At 38.5% G+C, this 18,635-nt stretch overlaps 1 protein-coding gene across 6 annotated transcripts in view; it reads right to left on the bottom strand.

Annotated features, from left to right (window-relative positions):
- kdm2bb (lysine (K)-specific demethylase 2Bb) overlaps positions 1 to 18,635 on the bottom strand; it is a 254,278-nt gene that overhangs the window by 14,534 nt on the left and 221,109 nt on the right. For 4 of the 6 annotated variants that reach the window (XM_063034449.1, XM_063034451.1, XM_063034450.1 and 1 more), the window contains exons 16-19: positions 13,105 to 13,377; positions 12,503 to 12,541; positions 9,454 to 10,121; positions 6,266 to 6,429 (exon numbers count right to left, since the gene is read on the bottom strand). In XM_063034449.1, coding sequence (XP_062890519.1) covers positions 6,266 to 6,429; positions 9,454 to 10,121; positions 12,503 to 12,541; positions 13,105 to 13,377 — 1,144 coding nt within the window. The remainder of the gene's footprint in view (positions 1 to 6,265; positions 6,430 to 9,453; positions 10,122 to 12,502; positions 12,542 to 13,104; positions 13,378 to 18,635) is intronic. The other 2 variants (XM_063034447.1, XM_063034448.1) reach the window with 2 other exon arrangements.

Here is an 18,635-nt window from a genome sequence, read left to right as displayed (position 1 = left end):
TAAAGAATACAAAGTCTTTAATTTTCGCTGCATGACCAAAAGGCTAGGTTTCAGCTTAACACTGGTAAACTGGTCTTAACCAGGTGTAATCAGTAAAGCATTATTATCACAGAGTCTTGCATCATCAACATCCTGAAAGTCATTAGTGATCAAAGATGAACCCAACTAGTCATATAAATACTCAGGCTCCTGCTTCAATAGCTCAATGACCAATTTCTCAAACATCGTGCTGAACTTGAATACTGCTGGACCTGCCTGCATTCATTCAGGCACAATTCAGGACAGTTAGGACTTCCTCCATGACCCTGGCACATTAATTCCCCCCAACACTGCTGCAATATAACAGGTTATGTATAGTTACTACGAAGAATACTCTGACAATATCTCCTTCCACAAATGTCAGGACCACAACTTCCTCTCCAAGTTATACACCACATTGTCTTGGAACTATACTGCTGACACTGAAACCTTTTATCCAACTACATTACGGGAGCACCTTCACTAAAGGATTCTAATTGGCCATCATCTTCTCAAAGGACAGGCAGTAAATCGTGGCCTTGCCTGCAACACATCCCATAAATAAAGTATTCCCTTCAATAATGGAACCGGAAAAAGCTTACAACAGTTACTACACTAAGTTCATAATCATATCTATTCTATTCAATATGATACTCAAGACAACATTCAGTCTTAGAAAATTTTGACAAGATCCATAACACAGCATTTGTCAATTAAAAACAAGCAACTTCCAGTCTTTGCAATTTCATCTCTTCATACAAACCTGTCCAAAAAGATCCATTTGCTCCTTAAACCAAACATATATACAGCACAATAGCTAAAGGTATTTTGCAACTGAAAATATTTCCTCACTGAACAGAACAAAAATGGCATCTGAAGGCGCACTGACTCACTGTACATCAATGCTCACGATACCAGAATCATTCAAAGCACAACAGGTTCAGACAAAGAAAGTACCTTTGATAAAGACTCATGCAGCAGAAGTCACACTGACCTCATTAAATGGCCCACTGTGGAAGGATTCAAATCACTGCTCTGAATTAAAAATCTGAGATAAGAGTGCTCACTCAAAAACAAAATCTATACCTTTATTAAAATGAACCTATAATTTTCGGATTCCAGCCCATACCCCTAATTTAGAATTTGTGTTCCTATGCTTGTTAATCATTTTCATTACCAATCCATTCTCTACGAAAACAAATAATCCATGAAGTGTACAAGCTCACTGCACAATTCAACAAACTGTTCCAATTGTCACAGCAGAAGCTTTTGTTCTTATTTTTTGTAGAGCTGAAGTGATATCCTTGAGGGAGGGCATTCAGTCAGCTTAATGCACTTCTTTCTTTTCTCTACCTCTCTCTTCCCCTCCTTACCACCACTGCTTACTGAAGGCCGCACTGGGTTCAGGAATGCAGGTATTTCTTTGTACATTTTGAATGGGAAGAGAAGCAGTCCTACGTTAATCACCCTGACCTTAATTAAGAGATGATAAAAGTCTCCCACATCAGAAAGTATGGATAAGAAGGGAACAATGTTGAACGTCAGAGCAGTAACAAACTGTTACTGGAGGAACTCAGCAAGTCAGGCAGCGTCTATAGAAATGAATAAACAGTCAAAGTTTTGGGCCGAGACCCTTCGTCAGGACTAAGGATTTCCAGCATCTGTAGACTTTGTCGTGTTTACAAAATGTTACCGATAGCTACATTTATAATTTTCAAGGCAGATGTATATGCTCATGTAACCCATCAATATTAAAGCACAATTGCATCATTTACTAGTGGCATTCCGCAGGTGCTGGGACTGCTTCTTTTTATGCTGTATATCAATGATTTAGATGATGGAATAGATGGCTTTGTTGCCAGTTTTGCAGATGGTACAAAGATTGGCGGAGGGGCAGGTAGTGTTGAGGAAACAGGTAGGCTGCAAAAGAACTTAGACAGATTAGGAGAGTGAGCAAGAAAGTGGCAAATGAAATACAATGTTGGAAAATGCATGGTCATGCACTTTGGTAGCAGAAATAAATATGCAGACTATTTTCTAAACTGAGAGAAAATCCAAAAATCTGAGATGCAGAGGGGCTTGGGAGTCCTTGTGCAGAACACCCTAGAGATCAACTTGCAGGTTGAATCAGTGGTGAGGAAGGCAAATGCAACGTTAGCATTCATTTCAAGAAGTCTGGAATATAAGAGCAGGGATGTGATTTTGAGGCACCTTAAGAATTGTGAACAGTTTTGGGCTCTTCATCTAAGAAAAGATGTGCTGGCATTGGAGAGGGTTCAGAGGAGGTTCACAAGGATGATTCGGAAATAAAAGGGTTATCATATGAGGAACGTTTGATGGCTTTGGGCCTGTACTCACTGGAATTTAGAAGGATGGTGGGGGAATCTCATTGAAACCTTTCGGGTGTTGAAATGAGAACAATGAGAATGTTAAAAAACCGAGCAGATGTAGGAAGGATGTTTCCCATGGCGGGGGAGTCTAAGACAAGAGGGCACAGCTTCAAGATAGAGCGGTGTCCATTTAAAACAGATGTGGAGAAATTTCTTTTACAAGAGGGTGGTGAATTTTTTACCACAGGCAGCAGTGGAGGCCAGGTCATTGAGTGTATTTAGGCAGAGCTTAATGGGTTCCTGATTGGACATGGCATCAAAGGTTACAGGGAGAAGGCCGGGGAGTGAGGTTAAGGAGGGGAAAAAGGATCAGCCATGATTGAATGGTGGAGCAGACTCGATGGGCCGAATGGCCTAATTCTGCTCCTATATCTTATGGTTTTTACCAACTTGGAATTCTGTTATTATAATTGTAAAGTGACTATTAAACTGTGTAGACAGCCAAAATGTGGGACGGATAATTTTTTTAAAAAAAAGATAAAATTTGTTATTGAGCACTGATTACATGCTTCCCACAAGCAGAAGGGAAATCTAAATAATATGCCCCAAAATAACTAATATCTTCAGTTTACTTTCTTCAAAAGATTTAAGGAACACACATGGCGATAAAATATTAAAAGACAAACATTTAAAAATTTATCTTCAATCTTATTAGGTAAATATAGTTGTTAAGTTTTTTTAAAATTTCCAATAAATATTTGTATAATTTGATTCTTTAACACATAGTTTTAAATAATCTAACAATCTTTAATTACTTTGCTAAATTTATAAAATCAACTTGTGCAACAAGTTCATTCTCAAAATTATGGATGATATTTTATTAAAAATACATGTTTGGGAAATATGCTTATTCAGCAGCATAATTAAGCTTAACTATATAGCTTGACTGATTCCACATATTAATTTAACTTAAATATAGAAACCTAACACCTTAACGTACAAGTTGATTACTCCTAGTGATGGAAACTTAAGCCTCATCTGAAAAACGACAACTGATTTCTACCTGATCAACAGTACAGCTAACTTTAATCTTAGATTGAATGTGTCTAATGCTAAACAATTTCATGTGACGTTAGACTGGAGCTTGATCTTCTGGTGACTGCTGAGCTCAGTTGAAAAGGTCAGGTCATGGTTCAGTTTTCAGGAAGCTGACAAGAAGATCATGGGGCTCCTTCTCCTTGGACCCTCAACTCGTACCAATGATTTCCAACGGTACGAGTGGAATGCTACGTGCTCCAAAGTGCAATGATTTCCAGTGGTACGAGTGGAGTGCTACGTGCCACTGTGTCAGTCACACAACTCTAGAATTGACAATCAACGTATTCAGCGTCAGGAATGTTCAGATCAACTTCTGCTGACTGACGTACAACCTAATTCAAGATTGTCTAATGTCATTTCCCATAAGGAGAACAAAATACTTGTTACTCCAGACCCAAAGCAGCTCAAAAAAAACCCACAAAAGATAAAGAATGCAAATAATAATCCCAAAATACAATAACTATAAATACATAAGATAGTTTATACACATAGGCTGATTGTACGTCCATAAAGTCACACTAGTCTGAACACAAGATGACTGATGGGAAATAATAAAGTAGTGGGCGGAGGTGTTGATCAGCCGTACTGCTTGGGGTAAGTAACTATTTTTGAGTCTGGTGGTCCTGGTGCGGATGCTACGTAGCCTCCTCCCTGATGGGAGTGGGACAAACAGTCCATGAGCAGGGTGTGTGGGATCCTTCATGATGTTACTGGCCCTTTCCTGACGCCTTTCTGTATACACGTCCTTGACGGCAGGCAGGCTGGTTGGTACCAGTGATGCGTTGGATAGTTCTGACTACCTATTGTGGAGCCTTCCTGTCCACCACAGTGCAGGTTCCACACCGTGCAGTGACTCAGCTTGCTAGGAAACACATGCACATCTTACCTCTATAGCTCAGAGCCAACACCCTCAAAGATTCCACCACACAACCACTTAAAATAATCCAAGATAAAAATCTCATAAAACTCTAAATGAAATTAGCTTAAGACCCTCACAGTTAATTTTGATGATGAGGTATAAAGGAGGGGTTCATGGCATACTTCTTTTACTGGAAAGAAACATCTTGTTTTTAATCCCTGTTCACAAAATCACTGGTTCATGAACTATCTCAATATACAGGTGTCCCCCGCTTTTCGAACGTTCGCTTTACGAAACCTCAGTTACGAAAGACCTACATTAGTACCCTGTTTTCGCTTTCAGAAGGTGTTTTCATTGTTACGAAGAAAGGCAGCGCGCAATAAAATCAGCGCGTGCCCTGAGCAGCCGCTCTGCCCCGGATTCGGAACGGCATTAAGCAGCCGTTAGCAAGATGAGTTCTAAGGTGTCGGAAAAGTTTGGCTTGTGGAAGTTGACCAAGATGATGTTGAAGAGGTTTTGGTATCCCATGACCAAGAACTGATAGATGAAGAGCTGATGCAATTGGAAGAGGAAAGGGTAACAACTGAAACCGAATGCAGAAAGTAAAGCAACTGTGTGAGATTTTCGCTGCAATGATAAAGTACGACTTTAATTTTGAATGGATACGTAGGTTTAGGGGATATTTGCAGGATGGTTTGAGTGCTTACAAACAACTGTGTAATAGAAAAATGCGCGAGGCTCAGCAGTCAAGCAAGCCTTCCACATCAGCCACAGCAGACAACGAACCTCGACCTTCGACATCGAGGCGGGCAGTCATAGGAGAAGATGAGCTGCCTGCCCTGATCGACGATGAGATGACACCCCCCTGTCCCACCACCCCAACGCCTGGGCCCTGGACAGATACTGTACCGATTCACAAAGAACGCAGCGGTAGCCGGGAAGCATACAGCACATCGTTAAGAAAAAAGCTGAAATAAACATGCTAATTAATTAGGTGCTGCCCGGCATGTAAATGTCGGTGCAGATCAGAGACAATTACGTGCTAGGCAACACCTAATTAATTAGCATGTTTATTTCAGCTTTTTTCTTAAAGATATGCTGTGTGCCTCCCGGCTACCGCTGCGTTTTTTGTGGCAATGTATCAGGTCGGTGGCCCGGAGGGTGGGGGCCACTGCACCACCCAGCCTGCGACAACTCAGTCTAATACATCATCATCAGTGTGCTCGGCGCTGTTTTCCAATTCCGGTAAGTGATACTACACTGTACATACATTATTTCTATTTTATATCGGCTGTGTATATTTACATGTTATTTGGTAGATTTGGCAGCTTCATAGCTTAAAGGTTATTGGAGAGCGCGTTTATGCCAACAGCGCTTGCGTAAGGTTTTCTGCCGAGAGCGCTTGCGTGAGATTTTCGCTACGGAGATCTGTGCAGGCAATCGTTGTAGAGGAGTATTTCTACTTTATATAGGCTGTGTATTTATCATATCATTCCTGCTTTTACTATATGTTACCGTTATTTTAGGTTTTATGTGTTATTTGGCATGATTTGGTAGGTTATTTTTGGGTCTGCGAACGCTCACAAAATTTTCCCATATAAATAAATGGTAATTGCTTCTTCGCTTTACGGCGTTTCAGCTTACGAACCGTTTCATAGGAACGCTCTACCTTCGGATGGCGGGGGAAACCTGTAACAGTGAAGACTGAACCACACTTTGAAAGATGCAGTCAAACTCTGTTCAAGTGGAGAATAAGGCAAACACATGTGGATGACTGTGGTCATCCAGCACAGACGATGGAGCGTATCCTGTTTTGTTCTTTTACCATAAACAATATCATAGTTGTCACAAGGTGCTGATCTCTTATCATGTTCATTCGTTTCTAAGTTTCTATAAGCCATATGAAATTCATTTTTAGCCAGAGTTCTTTTAACTGTACTTGTGTTTTACAGACACTTACCTGGCAGCCTGTTGATGAGCCAAGTTAACTGCTTCTTTGAGATGTTTGTCCAGCTCAGGTCAAGCGTTACAGGTTGCCTCCGAATGATTCCACTCAACATCAGAGGCGTGATTGACTTGCATCGGCCCAAGTCGATCTTGGTCCATAACCTCTTGTCACAACACCTAGGAAGACGAAAATGTAATAATGAATTTAGCCAAACTGTGAATATTTGTGTAACAAAATTAGAGATTCTCAGGAAATTTACATGCAGTGCTATATTGGGAATGATCCAATTAATTACTTGTGGACAGTATAAACAAATTATATTTGGTGCATGAGACTGTAAATCTTTTTCAGTTTTAAAAAATGCTTTCATGAAACTATTAGTCTTATTTTCTTTTCTCACTGTACAATAAGATACTATAAATCATTAAGGGTAAATACAAGGCTTAATATAACCCTAATATACAAGACCAATGATTACGCAGGATCGCTGTCAGTCAGAGCACAACAAACTCATTCCTGGATTCATTAATAAATGTTAACCATTTGGCTAAAATGTTCATTGACAATCAACAGCAAATTGTATTCTAGAAAAAAATATCAACACCATGCTGTTGGCAGCAGTGGAATCAAAATTGAATGGGTGCAATAAATCATTTAGCTTCCTATCTGAAAACACAGCTCTATTCATTGTAAATTCTGTATGCATTTCAAGCCTGTGTAAGAATCTTACCAACGTGCATTCACCTTAGCAGTGCATGTAGGAGTAGACCTGTTCCTAGCCTCTGCTGATACAAGACAATTTGATCTACAGAGTAAGACAATTTCTCTTTGAATGCTCTGTCTCTGCTAAGGAAAGCATCATATCTCAGCAATTTTATTTGGAGATGCTGTCTCGTGCTAAATTAATTCATGAACACAGTATCACTGCAGTGTCATTACATCAGTGCACAATCCCATTTAACCATACTGTGTAGTAATGAATTCATTAAGTCTTTCATTTTGTGGTTTAGGTATAAATAGTCTTCAATTATTAATTTAGAAATTTACGATAGCTCAATAGGCAGACAATTATGAGTTTTATGAGTGTTAGAGCACCATGGTAGTGTAGTGGTTAGCACAATGCTATTACAGTTGGAGTTTAGAATTCAATTCCGACGCTGACTGTAAGAAAGTTGTACGTCCTTCCTGTGACCATTTGGGTTTCCTCCGTGTGTTCCAGTTTTCTCCAAAGACACTTCAAAGACCGCTTAGTAGGTTAATTGGTCATTGTAAATTGTCCTGTGATTAGGCTAGGATTAAATTAATGGGTCATTAGGTGGTGCAGTTTGAAGAGCTGGAAGGGCCTATTCTATGCTCTATCTCTTCAGAAATAAACTAAATAAATGATGCAAATGAAATATGTAGCTTAACATTTGAATGACAAACTGCAAAATCTGTAAATAAATAAAAACTGAAGATGCTGGAAGTACATAGCAAGTCTATCAGAACTTAAGAGAAATCTGAGTTAACAATTAATGCAAAATAGCCTACATCCCAAATATTAAAAACAGAAGGAGTCACCCCGTCAACTCGAGCATTCTGCCATTCCACAAGATCAGTCTTTGTCTCAACAACACTTTGCCATACTCAACTTCCTTGTAGGATAAGGAATGACAGAAAATTGAACTACAAGGAAGTCGAGATATCATTCAACGTCTCCGCCTCCCCACAGCTTTCTGGGACAGAGTGTTGCAGTGAGTCACGACCCTCAGAAGAAATTACTTTTTCCATCACAAATAGATGGCCCTATTCTGAAACTAGTTCTAGATTTCCACATTAGATGAAAACATCTTCTCAAGATTTTCCCTGTTAGCCCCCTCAGAATCTTATCTTTTAGTACAATCACCCATCGTTCTTCTAATCACCAATGAACCTTATGGTCTAGTTGATCAACCTTGTGCACACATCAATCCCTTCATTCCAGGAATCAACCAAGTCAATCTTTGCTGCACTGCCTCCACTACTAGGATTTCCTTCCTCCAACCTGGAGCCTAGTACTGTAGACAGCTGCCATCTCATCACTGCAATTCACCTCAACCATCTTCTGTTAATCCATCAATCCATGCTAACAGTTTACTCTCGATCCCGTGTTCTTATCTTGCACGACAACCTTCAATGTGGCACCTTCATGATTTTTTTCTTAAAAAAATAACTACGTCCACTGATTTCCCTTGATCTGCCCTGCTATATCAAGAAATTGCAGCAAACATTATGAATATTATTTTACTTTCTGTAATGCCTATGGACCATACTGATTTATTTCTATTTGTCCTGTTAACTTATCTATCTCGCGTGATCACCCTGGTTAGTAAGAGAGAGAGAGCCTGTGGCTTGTCGAATCGTTGGGATGAACAGTGGTTTTCAGTTGACTCTAGATCATGGCTTCTTTGGGGGCTTTGCTATTGCTTGCACGGGGGGGTGGTGGTGGTGGGGAGGCTGATGCTTTTGCTGAGGCAGGCGGGGGAGGGGGAAGGTTGATGATTTGCTGCTGCTTGTCCATGTGGGGGGGGGGCGGTGCTCTGGGGTTCAAAGTCGTTCATTCTTTGTGTTTTTCTCTTGTTTCATGGATGTCCACGGAGGATAAGAATTTCATGGTGTATCCTGTATACATTCTCTGATATCAAATGGAACCACTGAACCATCCAACTTGCGCCTTCAGTTTTCTTGCACAACTTTTCTTCACTATGACCACATTTCAGGCGTAAGTTTGTACCCTTTATTCACAATAGTATTACATTCTGTAAATAAGTTGAAATAGTAAACGACAGCATGGTAGCGTAGTGGTTAGTGAAAGGCTTTACAGCACTAGCTGCAAGATCGGGATTCATTTCCAGCTCTGCTGCCTGTAAGGAGTTTGTATGATCTGCGCATGACTACGTAGGTTTCCTCTGGGTGCTCTGGTTTCCTCCCACATTCCAAAGATGCACCAGTTAGGGTAAATAAGTTATGGGCATGCTACGTTAGTGCAAGAAGAATGGCGACACATCCTCAAAAGGCGTTGGTTGTTGCACAAGCAATTCATTTCACTCTATGTTTCAATGTACATGTACAAAGCTAATCCTTCTTTCTTTAAATTTATGTTAAAGTAAGGTATACTAATTTTCTACCCATTCCTATCCACCCAAGTATCCCAATATCAGGGCAAAGGAAATAACACTCACCATCTGTTCCAGGTTTTACAGACTCTCATGCAAACACACAAATCTCTGCGACTGAGGTAGCCGAACACAGCCATCCACACCTCCCTCTGCATCACGTGGTCTTCGCCATCGTCGAGGGGCAATGAGTCTGGGGGTGGGCTGACAGGTGGAGGCCGCACCACGTGTCGCTCCATCTGAATGGATTTTGTCGGGGACACCGAAGGTGGTGGTCGGGTAATAACCCTGGGAGCCCGCCTCAAACTCGTTGTCAGCTGGTGTCTAAACCTAGGAGTTCCATTTAACTTGTGCAGCCGCTCGCTGCTCACCAGCAGTCGTTTAGGCTTTTCCACTTTTTCACTGTCTCCTTCAGATTTAATAGGTTGGTGATTCTCATTGGCTAGGCTACTCTCAGTTTTATGAATTTCCTGATTGAGTTCTTTGCTCAACTCTTTACTGAGTTCTTTATTGTGCAATCGCTTTTTGCGCTTTTCTTTAAACCTCTCGCTTTTCTTCTCCTTGGATTCTGCACTTTCAGTGCTAGGACCAGCTCTCGGAGAGCTTGACCGAGACTGGTCACTCTCCTTTGTTTTCTGAGGAGTCTCAGGTGCATCATCCTCTGGCTCTTGTTTGATATTCCGCAATAATTTGACAGGTGTTGGACGGTCATCTGTTGGATGCAAGGATCGTTTCTAGAAAAGTAAATGGATTGAAATCTTAACTTGACATTTTTAGTATTTCAAAGAACTTACAGATCTAAGGAAAATGATATGACAACAGTGAAGTGAATTACAACAGACTTCTGTTATTCAAAGCCTACAAGGTAGCAATAAGATATCTTGTCAGAGATTGCTGTAGATAATTAGTTAGGCTGTCTTGCTCTGTGAATATCTTCTCTTATCCCCTTCCCCCATGTTATTAAATGAAACCAACCGTTATCAACCCTAATGCAAATCATGAACTAAAGATAAGACCCATGAAATAACTATTCCCAATAGATTATCACAGCATTGCAGACTAAAGAGAAATTTAATTCAGCAAAACAAATAGATGCACAAGCTGTTTTACCCAGGAGCAAGAGAGACAATTGATGCATTCTTGTCATCTGTTATCAGATTTACCATCTACTACAGGACAATCAATCTGTTAAATAATCTAAAATTAGATTAGGTTTACACAAAGGATGTATTAAATGTGTCTAATATGTCACACGGTGTGTTTTATTTCTGCAAAGCGCATACTTAATTTAAATTTCTAAATGAAAATAAATCCTGACCCAGGCTATGCCCGATGAAAGCATGTGTAGGAAAATTGCTAAAATAGCAATGTGAAATTCAAGGTAGTTTTTAAAAAGTGAATGTGACCTGGTATGAGTACTGCATTTATAAAAGCTGCTAAAAAAGCAAGGGACTGGAAAAACAACAAAATATTTGCTAACACGAGAGAATCTGCAGATGCTGGAAATCCACACAAAATGCTGGAGGAACTCAGCAGGTCAAGCCACATCTATGGAAAAGAGTACAGTTGACTTCAGGCCAAGACCGTTCAGCAGGATTATTTAGAGTTGTGACTACAGAAGCTCTTTTTCATCAAGCCTGACATTATATCCTCTGCCAATAACTTAGCAAGGTTCCATAACAGACACCAGGTAGAGATTCTGGATGATGAAAACCATCTTGAAATTACCGATACGACATCATAACTTAACGTGGTAAATGTAATGAAATCAAAATTAATCTTGAAGTGAAGTGATTGTGCAAAACATGAAATTCTAGAATAGCAGCTGATGTTCCAAGTCTTGTATTCTGAGGACTGATATGTCAAACTTATGAAAGGTGTTGATGCCTGTTCTAAATCACAGCTCCAAAGTGAAATCTTGCCCCTACCTTTTACCCCAATTCCATTTACAAAGACTTTTTAATAAAGTGACAATCGACAGGTACCTATTGAATTCCTTCAGAACAGCAGATAACTTGTGCTCATTGTCTTTTTGTAACACACTGCCTCGTAGCATTGTCTGGCAACGGAGCATTAGAAAGCACGCTGTTTCATCCCTCTGATCAGAGTTAACTGACCTTGGTACAGTAGGGAAGGGGATGAAAGTTCTACAGCTGATTTTGGACCTCAAAACGTAAGGAAAGAAATAAAATCAAACCAGTAGAATACAGTTATGATAAGCGCAATGTATTTTGGCTGTGCAATGTCATTAGAGGTCACATTTGTGTCTGAATCTAATCACTGTGCTCAAGTGTATTTAGTGTAGTATTGAAGCTAGAATGGGTTATTAGATCTTGCATCACATATACAGGCTGTTTGCTCCATCATGCTAATGACAGTGCTTTGAAAGAAATACCTATTTAATTTAATTTGCTGTGTTTCCTCATAACCCTGCAGTTTCTTTCTTTGTTCATATCTATCTCCCTTAAAAAGTTTGTGTTGAATCCAATTTCACCACTTTCTCAGACAGCGCATTCTGTTCATTCCCACCTTCTGGGCTATCATGGCTAATTATCTCAAATTTGCGTCCCTGATTTACCAACTATTCTGCCCATCTAGAATTTCAAAATTGTACATAATTTTGAGTGACTCCACCAAATCTTCCATTAAGCTTTCCTACTTAAGGAGAAATAAGCCACCTTCTCTTGTCTTAACATATCCAAAATTCCCCATTGCTAAGGGATAAAACTGTCTATCGAAGGGGATTAAAATCATAAGAAAAAAAAATCGATTAGTTATACTTCACAATGAGGAAATTTGAACTCTACAAGCATGAGCTGATTTATCCACCGGATTAATTCCTCATAACAAGACATAATCACGGCTATCTTCTAACAGCAGCAAATGCCTTTACTGGATTTGGTGGAATGGACGAGAGATTCCAATCCATCATAATGAACATTAATCTACTCTAAGCTCCAGCCAGAACAGAGCAATGCTATGACATCCAAATTTAATGTTTCTGAGTGAACTGGTAATTTAGAGAGAGAGAGAGAGAGAGAAAAAAAATCAGACTTAAGAAAACAAACGTTTGTACAGTGGTCAAATGTTTTAAAATATGAATAACCACAAATACCTTTCTCCTTAACAGCTTTTCTTCCCTTCCAATCTTAAACTGCCAGAAAAGAACACAAAGTCAGCTTCAAGAAATATTGACAAATATGTAATAAACTTTTCAAAAAAATACCCATTGTTTATTTCAGATTTCCACATTTCACTCTTGATACAAATCAGGAGTGAAACGTTGCCCTGCTACCCTGTTAATGCAGACAGCACCTGTTCAGTGATGTGATGCGATTATTCTGCAGTGACTACTTAATAACAGCTGTTGCTAAATTCATAATTATAGAGTCCACTGAATATTTAGTAAACCAGCAATTAAAAATTGGAACCTTATTGCTAATGTTATTTTTAAAATTAAACCATACAAAGCAGAATAGATATTTTTAAAGAATGGTTACATGTTATAGCACATAAATAGCAGCTTTGCATTCTATTGAAAAATAAATCATTGCACTGTTCATTGGAAAATTTAAGCTTTTTGAAAATGTTGTTTGATTACTATTTTTCAATATATTAAAAAAATCACAGAATTAATTTTACTGGATTTAAATGTGTGCTATGTGATAATGGAATATTAAAAACTTCAGACAAATTTGTCAAATTTTTACGTTGCACCTTTTTTCTGACAATTGAGTCTGATGATCTATCTGCAATTCGTCGCTTCCGTATCACAAGCCCATCCTCAGACTTCCTCCTGGGAACAGAGTCATCGGATTGTTTCTTGGAATGTTCTTCGGATTTCCGCTTGGAATTTTCCTCTCGCTCACCCTTTTTCTTGACTGTTTCCATGTTGTCCTTGTGCTCTTTGTTCTGCCTTTGCTCTTTTAGCAGTGAACCTGGGAGGTTGGAGGCATACTTAAATCCTGGCCCTCTTTTCTGCTTATAGACCAGAAGAGAAAAAACAGATACAACTTTATACCTCTTGTACTTCAGCATAATGTAATGTTAATTGTCCTATACTGCCTCCACACAACTCATAATGAATTAAATGCCAGACCACCCCATATTATCAGTGCCTTTATATAAACACACACATGAATAAACCATATTACAGATAATTAAAGAATATTCCACAGAAGAAAACAGAAACTCCAGTGCATACTAGAACCACTGATTTAAAAAAAAACAGGACATGTTCAAATCTGCTAAGTTTGTAGAGATTGTTGAGAACTGAGGAGCAGATCCTCAAAGATGGATATCTCTGGAATTCATGGAGTGCTGTGTGTGAAGCAACATAGAAACAGTAAAACATGTGGCTGGAGAAATAATGCACCAGCCTAGAGCTTCAAATTCAAGTGGATACAGAGGGGTCTGTACAGTTGAATTATGATATAAATAGGAATAAAGGAAATCAGACTATCACACAAAATAGCTGCAAGTTATATTTCTAGGCGCCATTTTCATGAAAAAGGAAAGAGAAAGCTAATAAAGAATTTCAAGTGGCAACTCTCTAGAAACTGAGGAAATGAATGAGATTTTCCAGGTCAACATATAAACCTACTTATTAAGATTTAAAGAACTATGAAGGGTGTACAGTGCCGAATAGTGGGGAAAAAGTCAGAAAGAAATTTTCAAGCAAAATTCAAAAAGATACAGGAATCTTATGCTTAAGTGATTAAAGGAAAGCTTTTCTGGAAGTAGATTAAAATAACATTGTGCACGGAATTCCTGAGGTGCACAAGAGATTGTTCTTGATTTGAAACTTTTGGTCCAACAAGAAGGAAACTATGCCAATCTAGTACTAGAAAAAGCAGTGCAGTTTTAATTGGGGAGCACCTAAGAAATAATTTCATTAGGTTTAGAGTGGTTGAGGAGAACAAGAAAAAAAAAGTGAAAATGTGCAATTCCAATGTGATGAAAGGGAATCTGACCAAATGGACTGGAATTAAAAATTGGAAAGTGAAACTGTAATTAGGCAAAGGGAAACCTTCATGTTGAACGGTTCTATGGTTAAAATTAGAAATACTCCCAACAGGTGAATGGAAAGGAATCCAAAATTGTGATAAAAAGATTAAATTAAAATACAAGAGAAAGGAGCACAAATGTCAGGCTTCCAACATGATAGGGATCCTAGCTGAAAGCAGAAAGTACAAACGAGAATAGGAAAAGGAAATTTAAAAGGCTATTTGTACATGAGAAAATAACATGTAACAGAAGGACTTTCCTTCAGCGGTAAAAAGAAAGGCAGAAGCAATAAAATATTCAGCTGTGGAGGTAGAGGAAGAAGAGGTAATGTTTCAGAATGATGACCTTTTCTCAGAAATGTGAAAAGTTGTAAACTGTGTAGAAAGGATGGGGGTGAGGAAATGGGGACAAAATGGAAGATCCGCAATACGCCGATGATCAGGCAAGATTGAATGACATAAATAGAGAGTCTTTGGCTGAATGAGCGCAGTGGTCAGGTGAATAACGTAATGTATATCTGGGGAGTTGTAAACAGGAGATGACAAATGAAATCCAAATTTACCTTCAGGAGATGAAGAAAGCTGAAAGCTGGAAATGTGAGATGAAAAGCAAGAATGGCCATTTTAATGAATTTGTTAAGTCAACACAAAGGGTGTAACATGTCTAGCTGAAAGATAACTTGTTAACTCCTCAAGTTGATAGTACATTTCTTTGGACCTCAGTAGACCAAAGGAGGATAAGTCAGAGTGCGAGTGGGATGGACAATTAAAGTCACCGGGATGCCCCCGTAGACTGAATGGGGGCTTTCCGGAAAGCTGTCATCCTATCCCCAATGTCAACATCGACAATGGAGATGTACTTCAGTGGCAGGAAGTGCGGCTGAAATATTAAAAACACTTTGCACACATACTTGCAAAATATGAGGAATTGTAAATTGAAGTAATGACACAGTCCAGGGCTTGCTAAGGGAAGAAAGAATTAAGTTAACAGTTGATTTAACTATACTCTTTGAAGCCTTCTTAGATAATAGAAGCAAGAGTACGCCATTCTGCACTGATTATGCTCCACCATTTAACAAGGTCATGATCGATCTATCTCCAATACCATCTCCCTGCCCTTTTCCTAAGATCCCTTTATTCCTTTAATATCTAGAAATCTATTAATCTCTATGTTGAATGTTGACTGAACAGTCATACACCTCTGGGATGTAAAGTTCAACCTTTGGCTAATTTCTTTAGGAGTCCATAAGTGGGGAAAACCTCCTGTTAAAGTCTAAGAATTTTTCACATTTTATAATTGTCTTGAACCGAAATTCTTTAGATTAGCCACCAACATACCACAAGCCATCTTGTGCTCAATCAAAATTGCACCTCATACAAACCCCAGGGCCACACTTAGTTCAGTAACTTTAGTATGTGGGATGGAATTAGATCCCAGTCTCACTCATGCAGTAGTCCCACAAAGCAGAGTTATCCAACAAATATAAGCTTATACTCATTGAGATGCCTCATGGTCCTGCATCTCCCATACCCCAGTTCACTCAGATGCTCTTTAGAATTAAACTGCAAATGGTAAAAATACTTAACATCTGTAGATAGAAATATAAAGCCAGTGCTTAAGGTTGATGAGCTTTCATCTGATGGAATTGATAGTTAAAGGTCTTCTCAATAGTTTAAAAATAAATATAAAAAATGTTGAAATACTCTTAAATTATTTAAAAATGTATATATATTTTTTTTAATTAAAAATTCTCTTTGTCCAAATAGCAGAAAAGGAAAACAAATTAACATCAAGGTTTTGGATGGGGGAAGAGTGGATAGAACACAGTGAATGTGTGTGATAGGGCAAAGCTGGTGCTGCCTTGGGAGTAAACTGTAGAGCAGGCAATCCATTTGATATGTCAATGTGGACAATTATGGAAGGAGAATATGATCCTTTGTTCATAAATATTATGAAATGAGGGCAATTAGATTAAGAATACAAAGCAGGGAATGTAGGAGTTTGAAATGCAGGGGTGCATTGTGAATGATGAGGCTGAGCCCATGTCAAAGACGGATGATCTCGGCTGCTCTGATACAGGGTGTGTAAAGCTGTAGAGTTCGACGTTAAGTCTGGAAGTCTGAAACATGCAGTTGTTCAGCTTACACTGGGCCCTATCATAACAGGCAGATGGATGAGAACATGATGGAGAATGTAATGGCAGACAACACCCCAGCAGAATGTTCAAGCAGTGACCCAATCTGTGTTTGGTGTCTCTAAATGTAGAAAGGACCTATCTGCGATGATCACAGTTAAACTACTATGAAATGTGAACCTGCTTCTCTTTCCAAAGTCAGTGCATGATCTGTGAGAATGTCCAGTAAATTCTGATTTTTTAAAGTATTTTTTTTATTTTTGTTTATTTCAAACAAAAAAAAATACAGCACATCCACAAAAACCACGACCTTAACAAAATCAAATTAAATATTGAGCAGCAAAAGGGAGAAAACTATAAAGGCAAAAGTAAACATACACAGCAGAGGTGCACCACACCAAAAAACTTCAGTCCTCACCCCATAAGAAAGTCCAATACAGGGCCCCATATCCTTTCAAAGATGTCCCCTCTGTCCTCATTACATAGTCTCAGTCTCTTCAAATGTAAAGTATTTGCCAGTTCTCTCAGCCACAGAGTGTACGTAGGCACAGAGTCCATTTCCCACATTTGCAGGATTAACTTCTTAGCAATCACTATTCCAAACAATACAGCCATTTTTTCATACTTATTGGCTGAAGATAGGGAGCATGCTGCTCCAAGGATCCGATTTTATTTAAGCTGTGACAGTGTTGGATAATACAAATGCAATATGCAATATCAGAACATTGCATTGCAAATATGTCTAATCATCTCATACGATTAATTTTGTATCAGAAGCATGTGTCATTCCCATTCCTTCTACTTATTTATACCTTACCATTTAGCCAAATTGGAGCAAAGAGCACATTATTTCTCTGACTGATGTTTCATGCCACATGGTGGCAGTCTGTAAATGGATTACCTATCCTTTCAAACATTACTTTGACCAACAGAGCCTGCAAGATGTGCAAGGACAAAAAGGGATCCTTAAAAAAAAACAAATTTAAGTCTTCGGTATAACACTCAAATCCTAGCTTTAGATGTTCAAATGCTTAAGAACTACCAAATTATTCAGAAAATAATGTTTTGAACAAAGCCTAATAAAATCTTGAGAGCACTCTGATGATGAGTATCGTATGCATCCTTAGACCACATCAGACATCAATTATAAAGTGAATAACAGCATTAACCAGCACATTTTTTGGTACTTACATCAGAACTGAAATGTAATTATCATCTACATCAAGGTCAAATTTATCAACAATCCTTTATATAGTATAGTCAACACCAGCAAATCATTATCTTTTCAGTTTTAACCAATCAAATGATCAGTAAACTGAAAACAGAATATAGTCATAAAGCTCTACTCCACAGCCCAACAAAAATATGGTTGTTACAAAATGTGTTTTACTCCTAGTGTCTTGGTTGTAAACTAATGTTTTCAGAAATTTACATTTTAGATAAATACCTACTAAAAATAAAATTGATGTAAAACTCCAACTTGGATATAGAACAAAAAACTAAAATAATGACATTACAGCATCAGAATTTAAGTCCAACGATCGTTTTTCTGCAATTGTTTAAATTGAAATATATCAGCATATTCTATCTTGCTTGCAAATATTAATTTCTTGCACAATGACAAAAACTGAAGCAGTATATTTAATAACCTACTGCCCATTTTGCCAAATCTGATGTGCTGTAAGTACACAAAATAATCGCTTTAACATGCTATTCAGAAATCAAGCATAAATACGTGATCAAATCAAATTCCAGCCTCTGGCTGTTGAGCCGTAAAGAAATAGACTTGTTCAAATGACAACATGGTTACTGACTATAAATGCGTCCTTCCAAAACAATTATTAACGTGTTAGACACTGCTCAGAACTAAATGTTGCTGATGCCACTGAAGCATGTTTGAGCACTGAAACTATACTGTACTCCAGCTATAAACTGATTAGGCATCATATTTTTTCTGTTCAGTTCATTAACTCATTTAACCCTTCAGAATGCCCACCATCCTTCCTTGGTTCACTTGTTTGAGTGTTACTTACTCACTGATGCAGCGAGAAGTCATGAAATAGCTGGAGCAGCAGCACTTGGTAATTTCTGCTATGATGGATTTTCA

This window comes from Mobula hypostoma, chromosome 27 (genome assembly GCF_963921235.1).
Source record: "Mobula hypostoma chromosome 27, sMobHyp1.1, whole genome shotgun sequence".
Classification (NCBI taxonomy): domain Eukaryota; kingdom Metazoa; phylum Chordata; class Chondrichthyes; order Myliobatiformes; family Myliobatidae; genus Mobula; species Mobula hypostoma.
This window is presented reverse-complemented; position numbering and strand designations above follow the sequence as displayed.